At 48.4% G+C, this 15,205-nt stretch overlaps 1 protein-coding gene across 3 annotated transcripts; it reads left to right on the top strand.

The window, feature by feature from the left end:
* Positions 1–9,076: 9,076 nt before the first annotated feature.
* On the top strand, positions 9,077–11,165 carry POU4F1 (POU class 4 homeobox 1). 3 transcript variants are annotated; one of them, XM_051608411.1, is made up of 3 exons: positions 9,077–9,219; positions 10,116–10,377; positions 10,471–11,165. In XM_051608411.1, exons 1-3 carry the CDS (start codon positions 9,097–9,099, stop codon positions 11,163–11,165), a joined length of 1,080 nt encoding a protein of 359 aa, XP_051464371.1. In that variant the 5' UTR covers positions 9,077–9,096. The 3 variants fall into 3 exon arrangements, with proteins under 3 accessions (XP_051464371.1, XP_051464370.1, XP_051464369.1); XM_051608410.1 differs by having other exon boundaries at positions 10,116–10,389; positions 10,480–11,165; XM_051608409.1 differs by having other exon boundaries at positions 10,116–11,165.
* Positions 11,166–15,205: the final 4,040 nt, after the last annotated feature.

The raw sequence follows: 15,205 nt of genomic DNA, 5'->3' as shown, positions 1-15,205 counted from the left end.
TCTCTGGAGGTGACTCTTCCATAAAGTATTGCATAGGTCAACATAATGTGGTGGCCTACTGCAGGCAGGAGACCTAATTAAGCTGCAAAGCAAAATTGGTTTCTTTGCATTATTGTGTTTAAGTTGTTGGGGTTTTTTTAAGGGCATATTTAATTGTAAGACGGAGGTTTTCTTTCTATATCGGCCTCCGATAGCATTTGTTACAGACAGCCTTGCTTCATCAATACCTATGATACAAAAATTCCATACACTGCCTTTCGTTCCTTTGAAAAGAGGGATAGCCCCTTGGAAAAATTCAGTAGACTGGCTCATCTTTTGTAAAGTTAGGTCCTGTAAGTGGTTTGAACAAGAACTACATTTCACACTAATGTGTGCATGCATTCCTGCAGTTGGTATGTTCATTCTTTCCTGTTTTGAGAAACAGTGTAACCAAAACTGCTCATTCAAACCATCCATGCAAAGACCCTTTCCTGATGACGGGCAGGATGGCATTATGCTTTCATATACTGCTTTCAGTATACCACCTGAATTGTAATCTTCGCAGAAAAGTCTAATTATTCAATTTTAACATATTTTTTTCAGGAATGAGCGAGCTGGCAAAACCACCTGAACTTGAGCTGCTACTTGATTTAGCTAGTTTTACTGTAAAGTCAAAAAATGCTGCCTGGATTTAACCCTTTGGGAGAAGAGGCAAGGGCTTTTCAAATACATCTCTAATACTTTCTTCAAACTTATTTGTATTGCAAAGCAATCTCAAATATGCAGTAAGTGTTAAGGCCATTGTTTTGTTTCATTGTGGGCTTTGTGGGAGGTGCATTTATGGGCTTTGTTTTATATTTCCTTATACTAGTGTTACACAAGTAATTTTCAGTGATGGAAAAATTAATACAACAGGCGTCACACCTGAAGTCAAACTGGAATAAAGGAAAATGGGGGTTTTTTTCATGCTACTTTCTAGTCCTCTGGACAGGAAAACTGCTTACAGGTTTGCTCTTCAATTCAGATATTTTTATTTTACATGTCATGCAACTTGAATGGATAGAAGAGCCAAGCCTAAGGTTAAAAAGAAATGCTGAAGATCAAAGTCATAAACTTCATATCTTATTCTGTAGTAGGGACAGTGAGGCATTTCAGGCCAGGTACTGGTGTTTCACTTGCAACGGTCATGGGAGCACATAGACCGTCACCTACAGCTTCCCAGCTCCAGGCCATAAAGGTCCTACATTGTGGCAAGAAAGTTACCATACTTATCAATAATTACTTGATTTCCCAGCCCTCTCCTAGTCTCAGATCTCAGCTGCAGCTGCAGTGAGCAGATTGTGATTACAGCCAGTGCTGTAAGTAGGAGCATTTTATGTTTCATAAGTTGCAAAGCTGAAACAGATCTGAATACTTCTATCTAAGTCTTGTTTTGTTTGGCTGGGCTTTGTTTTGTTTTGGCTGTTGTTTTGGAGGAGTTTTTTTTCTTTTAAAAAGTGCCTTTAAAACAACGAACACACTCTAAATTCTGCATTTGATTTGGTTAGCGTAGATTGTATTCCTTTTGGGTTAAAGTTTGACAAAGTGGTCTGTGCAGTATCAATTTAAAAATTAAAGTTAATAGGTAATGAATGGGGTTTCTTCAGCTATACATTTGTTGGCCAGACATGGGGTTTCAGTTTTCTAGGGTGCATTCTGTCAGTGCTGTGCTAGTTTAATCTTCTGCTGCACTTACCCTGCTCTCTGAATAACAGGGCCTATGCAAGAGTTCATTGCTGTTCATTTTTTATGATACTTACCTGGTTTATGTGGTAACATAGAAATGGAATACACGTGATCTCAAACTTAACTATTGCAATTTTGATTGAAACAATAGATGTTTCCAAGTGCTGTAGAGATTAGATCTGTGATGGCTAATGATATTAAATAGCTCATAAATTTTTTACTAATCTAATAATACTTACTGTACTAAATACGAGGTGACTTGCAGGTTGTAACAGAGGAGAACACTCTCCAGTAGTCTTGGTAACACAGGAGAGTGAGATGGCTGCCGGCCTCAGTTCGTTGCCAGTGAAATCTATTGAGTTACATCTAAGAGCAAGGATGGCCAGGGTCAGGTTTTCACTTTTGTTGTAGTCAGTTTTACCTATACACAGTCTGGCAAATGACCTGCTTCTCCATGATTCCCTGAAAGCCTTGTGAGAGCCTGGTTCTGCTTGCTATTGCTTCCTCATGTTTAGACTGTCTTTAAAAGAGGGTGAAGGGGGGCAATGCATAGCTTATATACACAATGCAAGTTGTGCTAATTTATGTCTTCCTTCCCCTTGCTATATTTCACAACTCTTTCCTTCATCAAATAATGTCATTTAAAGGCAGTTTAAGCCAACTGAGCCTGATCCTAATTCTTGCACAGTATCCACATCCTGCCTCTGACTCCCATCAGCTGTAGGCTTGAGAAACAGTCTTTGCACACCTCTTTTTTCCTGTGGTGATGGTAGGTGTTTCACAAAGTGTGAAGATGGCACTCTTTTCCTGCTGCTTGTGGCACAGGACATGAATAGACTTGGGGTTCTCCCGTCTTCCCTACCAAGTTCAGATGACAGGAATAGCAGCTCCAAGGTAACTTGTGGGGATTCAAGGATTGCCTATGATCAGAGGTGATAAACAGTCCCCTCTGGTGCTACTAATTCAGGTCTGGCCTTTCTTCCACTTTAGTCCCTTGCCCCAGTCCTGTACTGCTGTGGCTTGTCAGGCCTGGCCCAAAGGGGTGACCTGGCCTAAAGGAGTGGCCTGGCTGTCCTGCCTTGATGGCCCTACTTCCACAGTATCCCTTAGTTCTAACTGGAAAAGCCATCCTCATTAGGTGAGGGATGGAAGGAAGGCAGAGCAGGTACAGGGGAAAGCTTGTGTGCGCTTTGGCTATCGTCAGTGTAGTGAGAGATAGCGGGAGAGAATGAGAATGCTCTGAAAAACAAATTAAGTTGAGTATTAGTGATTATTTTCAGTTTTTCTGGGTAGAAAGCATTGCCTCATTGCCTCCTCTCTGTTTTTCTCACGGGCTGTGTGAGTGCTGTCTGCTGCTTCCCAGAGAAGCCGGACAGACAGTATTAAAGTCCATCGAGCAGCTACAGATCACACCTGATGCTCATCAGCCGGGTCACTGGGTGCCGGTTTCAAACCGGGGAAACGTGCCCAAGAAAGGCACGGGTGAGGGATGTCACTTTCCCGGGTCTCTCTCCCCTCGCAGCACGCCCGCGCGCGGAGGGCGGGGGCCGGAGCAGCTGGGACCGGCCGCGGGGCTGGGCGGTGGCCGCTCCGCGGCGGCTCCGCACCTCACCGAAACCTGTGTTCAGTAATGGTTTTTGTCCCCGGCCGCCTTAGAGCTGTCTCCAAATTTCGAGGAGAGATGCGTTGCTGGCAGGAGAGCGACGAGGAGTGCTGATCCGAAGGGTGTCGGAGGGGATGCGCCTGCCACCATCACCTCCCACCCGGGGCTCGTGGGAGCCCGCCTTCACCTCTTCGGCTGGGATTAAGTGAATTAACCGGCCCGGGCTGCACAGCCGGCCCGTCCGACCCCAGCTAGGAGAGGGCGACCGTGGGAGGCCTGGGTTTCCCTCCCCCGCCGGCCGCAGACTCGCTCCTCCCGCCCGCGCTGCCCTTCCCCGCGCTCTCCCGCCCCACGCAACCCCTCGTCGCGGGTTTGCTTGTGGTTTGTTGGGTTGGTGTTTGGTTTTTTTTTTCTCCCCTTCACTGTTAACAAAACCTGGTGATTAAGACGCGAAACTAACAAAGAGTTTTTCTTCCACCTTAACCTTGCACACAATCCTTTAACAAATTAATTAATCCTAATGAATTAACACTTCATTTATTTAAACGCGCTACAGTTCATGAATTAAATTTTCATGCAGTGATTAAAGGCTGTTAAAATATGCATGATTTCGTTAAAATTTTATAATAAATCAGGGCAATGTGTTACATGACAAGGCAACTGCTTCCCAGCCCCTCGGAAGATGGTTTGATTCGCGCGGGGGCGGGGGGCGGGGGAGGGACCCGAGCTCTCCGCTCCCGGTTTTGGCAGGCGAGCGCATCCCTCAGAGCGGTGAGACTCGACTGACTACCGACCGACCCCCTGTTCCCCCTCCCAGCCCCTCTCTGTTGTCTCTCGGAGGGGAAGAAGGCAGGGTTTTCCGGCTACCCCACCGCAATGTGGCGTCCTGGGAGCCAGAGCGATGGTGAACGCGGGTACAAGCCGGCCACTGATTTGCCCACGGAGCCGGTGTGGAAAGCGAGCGTGGTCTGAGAGGTGTTTTGCTGGAGGGGCTTTTTAATTCCCCCTCATCACTTAAAAGAAAGAAACTTTACTGACAACGGGACCTGCAGTGTTTTCCACCGGACCTGTGCCTGTTTCCCTCGGTCTCCGTACTTTCCCGAAAGGGGATGTTGTGAACCACCTTGGGACTTAAATCACCGTCAAGCGTTTCAATTTTTAATATGACAACATTCTACACTTTGGCTGCAAAAGCAATTATTGTGGCTTGTACATCAGTAATTAGCAGGTCTTTGCTGATGTAAAGAAAGTCCTCATTAGGACATGGAAATACTTTTTGTGCATTCGCCCAAAGGGTTGGTTGAGTTTGTTCAGGTTTGGGGGTTGTTGTTGTTGTTGTTTTCCTGCTGAAGGTTGATTTTTACTATCTAAAGGGAAAATAGCTTTTACACTAAATGGGATATTGACTTCCCGTGAACTTCACCAAATAACACTTGTACTGTAGGTTTTCTCTCAGTGCTCTCATTGACACCCAGGGTAAGACAAAGACCGCGACTGAAAAATGTAAAGTTAACGTTGGGTGAAATGAAAATACCCAGAAGGTCGAGAGTGAGCTGTTCTGTGAGCTCCACGTTACTCTTTTTTTTTTTTTTTTACTTCTTTTTTTTTAAGTCCGTATATATAGCAAACTATGATCAGACGTTAATACTTAATATCCCAAGCTTTAGTATATTCATCTTTGGGGAATCCTAAAAAGAGAAATCAAACACAATGGGTTAGGGTAATTAATTTATAAACCCTTTCACTGTGGGAATAAGGGGTTACTTTATTACTTTCTCGAGATAGGCAGTTAAGTCAATTAAGGAAATCTGCCCGTTTCTTACATTTGAAGCTGGAGAAAACGACGGGAGACAAGCAAATGCGTTATATATACATATATGCCTCCCTGGTTTTATTGAACATCTTGGGCCATAAAAGTAGGGCTACAGCATGGTCGTATCTCTAGTGAACTCGCCCCTCAAAGCCGGCTTGTTTATTGCCATCAGTATTCATGAGGCTGGACGTACCCACGAGGAATAGAAATAGTAACGAACATTAAGATAAAATCTATTACCAGGCCCTTGCGACGCTAAGCCGGGCTCAAGCCGCCTTCCCCAGGAGCCGGCTGCGTGTGGCAGGGTGGGGAGGGGCTGCCGGGGGCTGGTGACAAGGGGGCGGCTGGTCCCCGCCGAGCCCTGGGGACCCCTCCGGGCAGCAGCTCCCGTGTTCGGTGGGGCGGGGGAAGCAGAGGAGGCCACTGCGCCGAGCCCGGCGGGCGTTATGGTAGCGGCAGCGCCAGGAAGAGCTGTGGTTTTAAGCATTGCTTTAAAATGTTAACGCTTCTCCTCTTCCAAAAAAGAAAAGTGTTCCAAGGACTGCGAAGGAAAGTTTTTTCTCTCGGACTTGGCAAGGGACAGATCAAACGGTGCCTTAAAAAAATAAATTTAAAAAAAAATCCTCCCTTACCCGTGGCCTCTACCTTCTCCTCATCTCCGAAAGATGAGGCAGAGTGAAAAGTTGGCTGCGGCTCCCGCCCGCAGCTTCTGCCTCCAGGGCAGCAGGATAGACCAGCAGCCCGAAACCTCCCTGGGGTCCAGCGGCTGTTGCACCACCCCCCGCCGCAAACAGTCACCCCCAGCCCTCGGGACATTTTAATGAAGGAGCGAGGAGCACCTAATAAGGGTTGTCTCTCCTGCCGGGAGGGACTACTTTACCCTTTATTTGCCAAACCGAGGATAATCCACCAGGATGCACATCCCATGACAATGTGCCCAACGCCATCTATGCCTCCAGAAGACACCGAGGAGGTGGGACAGAAAACTTTTAGAACATCTGGAGATCCTAGCCTCCTCAGCCTACGGCTGGCGCTCAGGACGGAGGTGTGTGAATAACAGGGATCGTTTTACAAGTACTGGAGGGGTCTGATGTTCCTCCGGCCAAGGAGAAGGTCTTGACCATCAGTGCCTGCTCGAGCCATCTCTCACCACTCCTGCTGGTGCGGCGGGGCCAGGACTGCCCCTCTGCCCGTGCTGCCGGCAGGGCAGGGCCCGCGCTGCCTGCGCCCGTGTAGAGGTGCCCCAGCCCAGAGGTTAGAGTCCCCGGCCGCAGAAGCAAGCAAGCCCGGTGGGTTGTGGTCATCCACTAGCCTAGAATTCCACATACACGCGCTTCCCCCGTGCCCTTTGTCGCCGCTTGCACAGTTTTCCCTGCTGAGAGCAAGAAATTTCCTCAGGGGAAACCTGATGAACTTGGCCTGACAGCGTCCTGGCAAGTCCGCGCAGAGGTACATGGACAAACACCCATGCATCCCAGGCGGAGCTTCCCGAGCTGCCATCCCACACTTTCCTCCTCCAGGCGAGGAGGTGAGCCCAGCTTTCTACCTCCCTTCCCCGAAGGGATCAGCCAGGGAACCCCGCCGTGCTTGCAGCTGGCTGGATTTTCACCGCTGGTAGGGAAAGCCAGACTGCTCGGGCCTTTCTCCTGCACCTGGGAGCTTCACAGCAACTTGGCGAAAAGTGGTGGTATCTCCCACTTTCCTGTGCCTCTCCATGCCTTCCCCAGGAAGCCTTATTTTGACAAGGCATGGTAGCTCAGAAAAAGTAATGTGGCTTAAAAAAAAAAAAAAAAGAAAAAAGAAAAAAAGAAAAAAGGAAAGAAACCCACATTAAGTATGATTTAGCTATTCTGATGCAATGATTTCGATATATCAGGAGAGCCCAGCCCCAGTTCGGACCAGTGCCTTTCAATTTCAAGTTGTTCACCCCCATCAGAGATGAAGTTGCTTTCCGCCACCCCAGGGGACGCGGTAATGGATGGAGACCTGGCTCCCTTTCGCACGAGTCATTGGCAATCCCTCCTCCCGGACTGGATAAGGAGCTGGGGAAGGGCTTTTAAAGACAAATGTGGACTTTACCTGGGGTTGTGGTGTGCGCTATTTGTGTGTGCGTCTGGCTGCCTGCCCTTTCAGCTGTGTTTATGCGCATAAATAAGAGGCGTTCATGAGAAACAGAGCAATTCCGATGCACTCCGAGGCTGCCAAATCCCTGATCCAAACCACCCGCTGCATTTTCCCGCTGCCTGCCGGCAGCTCTACCGAAATAAACCCGGTAGCATCTGATCGGTGACCGAGGGGCGGCTCCAGCGTGCCCCGGGGGACAGGATCCATCGGGAGGACAATCCCCAGGGTATCACACTAATCCCACAGACACCTTAGCAGATTCACTCTTTCAATAGTTCGACCTCCAACTTCATAAATATCTAAGGGGGGGGGAAATAATTGAAAAACCCAAACAACAAATCCCAAAACACATGCTCTAAAACGGGACAGCAACCCCGAACCCCTTACAAAATCAATCGTGTGTTATTAACCCTAGTGTCACTCCCAAACCGTTTCATTCAAATGCAAGACTGTTTAAATCACAGAAGAGATAGAAGAGTAAGGGAGTAATAGAGTAATAGAGTAACAGAGTAAGAGAGTAAGAGAGAGAGTGAAAGAGTGAGAGAGTGAGAGAAAGAGAAAGAGAGAAAGAGAGAAAGGAGAGGAAAAGAAAAGAAAAGAAAAGAAAAGAAAAGAAAAGAAAAGAAAAGAAAAGAAAAGAAAAGAAAAGAAAAGAAAAGAAAAGAAAAGAAAAGAAAAGAAAAGAAAAGAAAAGAAGAGAGGAAAACGTTCTGTTTGTGCTTGTTTTCTGCTTCAGACCACGCCAGTGAAACTTGGGTTTTCCCGCGGAGCAGAAGTGAGAGCTGGCTGGGAAGCCTGGAGGAAATGCAGGGTTTCACCCCAGCGGCGCTTCCCGTGCAGAGCACACGCTCCTGGTGGGCGAGGCGGCAGCGACCGGCGGTGCCTGACAATCCTATTTGCAACAAAAGTACACGGGGTGGGGGAGGAATGGAATAATATGGAATCCAATAGCCTTTGAGTGCTTCAAACAAACGTCTGCCACTGTGGTTCTCCGGAGGAGCCGACGTATAATTCTGGAAAGTGGCGGGGTGCGGCTGGAGTACGCCCCGTTTTGCGGTGAGGGGCCTCAGCGGGGACTCGCCTCTTCCCTCGGCGCGGCGGGGGCAACGCACCTTTGCACTTCGGTGCCGGGAGCTGACCCGGTTCCTCCCGCCGCTCCGAGGGCCTGGAAGGGACGCCGGCCAGCTCTCCGGACAGCCCCGCCCGCCACCTCCGCTCCGCGCCCTGTCACCCATCTCCGCCCCGACGGGGCGCCCCGGGCCGCGCTGGCGGCCGCGCAGCGCGCACGTGTGGCAGCCACAGGTGCCGCAGCCCCCGGTGCTCGGCGCCGCTCGCTATAAGAGCGGTCCCGCCGCCGCCGCCCCGGCGAGACGGGCGAGGGCTGCGGGAGATGCAACAAGGCGCGGGGAGGCAGGGACCGGGGGCGGTGGCGGGAGGAAAAGGAGGAGGAGGAAAAGGAGGAGGAGGAGGAGGAGGAAGGGGGGGAGACAGCTGATGCCTGTCAAAGCCGGAGCTGCCGCGCTCTCGCGAGAGCCCGCCCGGCGGTAGCCACGGGATGCGGGGCTCAGGTGCGGGCAGAGCGCAGCGCAGCGCGCCCGGCGCCGGGCAGCGGCAGGCAGCGGAGTGAGACGGCGGGGGCCGGAGGGAGCCTCGCCGCCCGCTAACCCACCAGCCCCAGCCCCGGCCACCGCAGCGGCGGCGGGGGCAGGGTCCGCTGCGGCACCGCAACCACCGGCTCCGCCACCGCCACCCGCCGCCCTCCTCAGCCTCCCCCGGTGGGAGGAAAGCGCCCGGAGAGCACTTTTCCCCCGACTTTAGGAGTGTTTGTGGATTTACATGCCAAGCCTTCAAGATGATGTCCATGAACAGCAAACAGCCACATTTTGCCATGCATCCCACCCTACCTGAGCACAAATACCCCTCTCTACACTCCAGCTCGGAAGCAATAAGAAGAGCATGTCTACCAACTCCACCGGTAAGGGACAGGCAGCTGCAGCGCTCTTCTTTCTTTCTTTCTCTCTCTCTCTCTCTTACACACAGACACACACTCTTCCTTTCTCTCTCTCTCTTTTCTGTATAGTGCATGTATGTGTATGTGCATTAATAAAAAAACCGCTGCGAGGCACATTTTGACAAGCGGCGCTTAATGTTTTTTTCATGTCTTCCTCTGCAATCATCTGAGCGCCTGTGATCTTTTTTGAAAGCGGCGTTCACACGAGTCTTCGACTTCATCCACTTTCTGTATTAATTTTTATGACTCGGCCTCTGAAAAGAAATGCTCTTTATGTGTTCTCGTGTTTGACACAATTCCCCAGCTGAGAGTTACAAATCCATTTCTTCTTCTCCTTTCTCTTCTTCTTTCGTTCCTTTTTATTATTATTATTTATTATTATTATTATTATTTATTTGTTCCCTTCATGCCCTCTTCCTCTCTTTTTTTTTTAATTCCACCCCCCTGCTCCCGGCTGGCTGCTCTTTCTACTCTTCGCTTCTCCTTTTCCTCTTTTGCTCCCCCTCCTCGCTTTCCCTCCTGTTATTCTACCCCATCCCCTATTTCCCCTCATTTCCCTGTGCTGTCTCTTGCTACACCCCGCTGCCGCCATTCACTTGGCTCTCCCTCCCCCCCGTACCTTTTTACACGCACATGCTGCTACTGGCTCCCATCTCACTGTCACCCCAACTTTGCCCACTTTTCTCTCCCCTCCCGGGCTCCCCTCCCTCCACTTTTCTCCCTGCTTCCTCACCGCACTCCCCATCCCCTCTCAACCCCGCGCTTCCCCTCTCTTCGCTTTGCTCCCTCTCTGCTCCCCTCCATGGCGCCCTCCTGCCCTCCTCTCCCCGCACCCCTGCTCTGTTTTGTGTCCCTTGCAGCTGCAGAGCAATATCTTCGCCAGCCTCGATGAGACCCTGCTGGCGCGGGCCGAGGCTCTTGCCGCCGTCGACATCGCCGTCTCGCAGGGCAAGAGCCACCCGTTCAAGCCGGACGCCACTTACCACACCATGAACAGCGTGCCCTGCACCTCCACCTCCACCGTGCCCCTGGCGCACCACCACCATCACCACCACCATCACCACCAGGCGCTGGAGCCCGGCGACCTCCTCGACCACATCACCTCCCCCTCCCTGGCGCTCATGCCCGGCGGAGGCGGCGGAGGCGGCGGCGGCGGAGGCCACGATGGGGCGGGCGGCGGAGGCGGCGGGGCCGGCGGCGGCGGGGGCGGCGGCGGCGGGGGAGGCGGCGGCGGCGGCGGCCTCATCTCCACCTCGGCCCACCCGCACTCGCACATGCACGGCCTGGGCCATCTCTCGCATCCGGCCGCCATGAACATGCCGTCGGGGCTGCCGCACCCGGGGCTGGTGGCCGCTCACCATGGGGCCGCGGGACAGGTGGCCTCGGCGGCGGCGGTGGTAGGGGCGGCCGGCTTGGCCTCCATCTGCGACTCGGACACGGACCCGCGGGAGCTGGAGGCCTTCGCTGAGCGCTTCAAGCAGCGCCGCATTAAGCTGGGGGTGACCCAGGCCGACGTGGGCTCGGCGTTGGCCAACCTGAAGATCCCGGGGGTGGGGTCCCTCAGCCAGAGCACTATCTGCCGCTTCGAGTCCCTCACCCTCTCCCACAACAACATGATAGCCCTCAAACCCATCCTGCAGGCTTGGCTGGAGGAGGCCGAGGGCGCTCAGCGGGAAAAAATGAACAAGCCTGAGCTCTTCAACGGGGGCGAGAAGAAGCGCAAGCGGACTTCTATCGCCGCCCCGGAGAAGCGCTCCCTGGAGGCTTACTTCGCCGTCCAGCCCCGGCCCTCCTCCGAGAAGATCGCCGCCATCGCCGAGAAATTGGACCTCAAAAAGAACGTGGTGCGGGTTTGGTTTTGCAACCAGAGACAGAAGCAGAAACGGATGAAATTTTCCGCCACCTACTAGGGGCGGGCGGGAGGGGTGGCCCTAGCACCGGGGGCACCGGGGGAGGCCGGGCCGGGGCCGCGGGGGGCACCGACCCACCACCGCTGTCGTCCGAGACGCCGTGGGAAGCTCCGGGGGACGAAGGGACGATGTAGAAATTAAAAGCGAACTACTCGATAAGCGGGGAGGGGGTACGTGCGTTGGGGGAAAGGGGGGGTGGGGGGGCTATGCTGTATCGATTATTAAAACAAAAAGACACCGGGACACCAACGAGAAGAAGGAGAGAGGAGGTAAAAACGCTCTAGAACCCCGTGGGGGTCACTTCTGCGGCCCCATCCCCACTTTGCTCCCCCTTCCTTTTCCCCCTCGACAGAAAGCGGGAGAAGGAGCAACTCAAAGCGTAAACACACACAGACACACACCAATAAATACCGTGACAGCAACAACCACAAACCGAGAAACCTAACTCACAACTTTCCGAAGGAAAACAAAACCGACCGACACACCCGGAAGGCGAAACTGTCGGTGACGATGCTACGTTTGGTTTGGGTCTCTTTTCATTACTTTCTGGCTTATCTTTCTTTTTTTTTCCCTGGCTTGCTAATGAATGAGGACGGCGGCAGTTTGGAGTGGAGGGGTGTCTTTCTCTGGTTGGCTTGGTGTTGGGGTTTAGGGGGTTTTTTTTGTTTGTTTTGAATTTTTGTTTGTTTGGTTTGGCTTGGTTTTGTTTCTTGTTTGTTTTTTTGGGTTTCAGAATTTTATTTTTAATTATTTATTTATTTATTTTCCCCTCGAATGCGGTTTTTCGCGAGGCTTTGGCGATGGGTCTTGTCTGTGCCGGGGCAGGGCGACAGCCCGGGAAGGCAGCCGAATCCCGCCGAGGCTCGAGAGCGGACCTTTTCCTCTCTCCGCTGTTGCTTCATTAATCCTAACTAGCTCAAGGAAAACAAACAAACAAAAGTTAATCCACGGCCCCTATGTTTGCGTTCCCTCGCAGGCGTGGTTTGCGTTTCCATCTGTGTCCACAGACAGGTCCCTGTCTCTGCAGAGATGCGTCTGGGGGCAGATGCCAAACCTGCCTGAGCAGGGATGCTCTCCGAAAGTATATCTTCAGTCTCCTTAAGGCCAGCCGTTAGCGATGTTTTGTCCTCTCCCCTCCTCCCGCTCTGCTTCCCACCCCCTGCCCCCTGGCATCCCTACCAAATTTGCTGGATTTTGGGTTAGCAGCGGGAAAAAGGTCCTGCCTTGGTTTCCTACGAAAGCCGGAGGGTATTGAGCCCGGTAGGGAAAGGAAGTCACCTGTGCAGGGTTTGAAATTGCATTTGTTTCCGAGAGGTCTGCATGTTGGGAACAAACAGGCAAAAAACCCCAACAACATTTGGGCTTAGAAGTCGTTTATTGTATATAATAAACGTTAGGTAGAGGATGGCTTGGGGGGGTTTGGGGGGTAAGGGGTGGTGTGGAGGGGTTCAATTTGCACTATGAAAGTCTCCCGGATTGGAAGCGATTAGGTAATTCCATAGAAACGACGCTGGTACTGCTAATAATAATCACGGTGCATTATACGTCTGCGGATTGAAAACAACCAAACAGAAATAACAGTAATAATAACAATTTAAAAAAAAAATAATAAAATTAGAACCAACCGAGCTGGTTAGGTAAAAACGCAGAAAAAAAATGTGAAGAAGCCATTGCTGGCTCTGGTTCTTAGCGAACGACCGTTAAGACTTTCCAGTAACAAGGAATTTCGGAAAAGACAATGCCCTTCCGTTGAAAACCAAAACAAACGATAGACTGGAATTACGCATGACCTAAAGAAAAAAAAAAAAAGGGAAAAAAAGAAAAATAGAAAAAAAAAGAAAAAAAAAGGCATAGAAAGATCCGTGATAAGGTCTCGATATTATTTATTTATTTATTTATTTATTTATTATTATTGCTATTATTATTTTGTGTATCATTGTTTGCAGCGCAAACATTCTATGCATTTTGAAACTGAGCACTAAATAGACTAGCTTCTGGTAGAATCTTTTGTGGATGGTGTAATTTCACAGTTTAACTGCCTGTTTTCACCGAAAACACTAACATTCTTGTCACGTTCTTGTATTTAGATTTTAAAAGGGGGGGGGGGGGAGAAAGGAAAAAAAAAAAGAAAAAAAAAAAAGAGAAGAGAAGGAAGACGATTGTAAATATTTTCTTTAATGCACAAAAGAAAAAAAAAATGGTTACAAACTGCAACCACGTGTGGATCCTGAAATGTCTCACTGAATAATCTACCTGTCCATGTATGTTTGCTGAGCTTTCTCCTTGGTTGTGTCTTTATCTCTTTTAGTTCTATCAGAAATATTTCTGTACGCCAAAATACAACAGGGAGACGCGTCCCAGCATACTTACAAATAATAATAAAAAAACATTAAAAATTTAAAACAGAATAGTTATTATTATTATTGGGTGCATTAAAAAAAAAAAAAAGAAAAAAAAGAGAAAAAATATTTCCGAGATATGGCTGATAAATTCAAGGTATGGCCGTTATACGATGAGACTAATTCTACCAAAAAGAAAATAATGAGAGATGTATTTTTCTGCTGAATCCAGAAATCATTACTTTGAGATAGCTCTTATGTGAAAATCGGTGCTCTGAATAAAATGAACTATATATTAGCTGCGTGTGTTTCTTGAAGTTTATTCTATAACTGCAGAATATAAATCAAAGTAAAAAAAAAATTTAAGAAGGACTTCTGAAGTATTTCTTTTCAGTTTGCTGGAAAGGATTATGCACCTACAAAATATGTATAAAGAAGAAAAGGTTGGGTGGTTTCAGGTTTATATGTTGCTCTGACTGGCCTAATTGCACTTAATTATGTAACCAGATACTTTATTTTTATTTTGGGTTAATAAATATGAAAATCCTAAACTGATCTCTCCTTATCTTGTAAATGCAATTGTTCATTAGGAACGTATAGGATGCCACCTACCGCTTCAAGTGATCAAAGAACCTCTTTCTATTTTCTGATGACCTGTGACTAGATCAGATGCCAAATGTAAAAAGTTACTTAATAGCTGGGATTATTTCTTCTGTAGACATATTTTAGCCAAATCTTTTTAATTTCGCCGGTAAATCTGTGAATCAAGACACGTGGTGTTCGGAAAAGAATAATACGTTCAAAAAGCTGTGATTTTAAACAACTGTTGATGTTAAAAAATAAGCACTAAAGGTATTTTTAAAAAACATAGATCTCGTCCACCGGAAATTGACTTGTTTCTGTTGTTATGAACTTGAAATGTCATCAGAATTTTTAATAAATGCATTTGTAAAAATATTATTTTATAGAAAAGTTTTGGAGAGTCAGGAATGAACAAATAAAAATAATTACAAATGCTGGGTTTTTCTTTTTCATCTGCCCCGAACGATTGAAATGTTACAAGCGATACCACATTTGTATCATATAGTAATGGCCGATGTATGTATTGAAAAGTGAAGGAGTTTGTTTTGTAATAACTACAATCCTTATAGAGTACAAAGAAAAAAAAAATGTTAATAAAACAGATTGTGAAAATAAAAGCTTTGCAGAGTTTCCTATTTTTCATGGTAGGAAACTGTGCAAAACCTGAATGTCCTGCTGTCCGTCGGATGCCTCTGAGCAGTTGGTAAAACCATGAAGTACTCGTGAGGCCTTTTTAATAAAGTCTTCTCTAGGGAGAAAGAAAGAAAGAAAGAAAGAAAGAAAGAAAGAAAGAAAGAAAGAAAGAAAGAAAGAAAGAAAGAAAGAAAGAAAGAAAGAAAGAAAGAAAGAAAGAAAGAAAGAAAGAAAGAAAGAAAGAAAGAAAGAAAGAAAGAAAGAAGAAAGAAAGAAAGAAAGAAAGAAAGAAAGAAAGAAGAAAGAAAGAAAGAAAGAAAGAAAGAAAGAAAGAAAGAAAGAAAGAAAGAAAGAAAGAAAGAAAGAAAGAAAGAAAGAAAGAAAGAAAGAAAGTTTATATTCATGTCTATAATGTCTAACCTAAGTACTGTTAAAACTTTTGCATCCGAGAAAAAAACAAACAACAACAACAAAAAAGTAAGACAG

The sequence above is a fragment of the Apus apus genome, chromosome 1 (assembly GCF_020740795.1).
Source record: "Apus apus isolate bApuApu2 chromosome 1, bApuApu2.pri.cur, whole genome shotgun sequence".
NCBI lineage: Eukaryota > Metazoa > Chordata > Aves > Apodiformes > Apodidae > Apus > Apus apus.
Note: the sequence above shows the minus strand (reverse complement) of the source record. Positions and strands in the feature narration are given on the sequence as shown.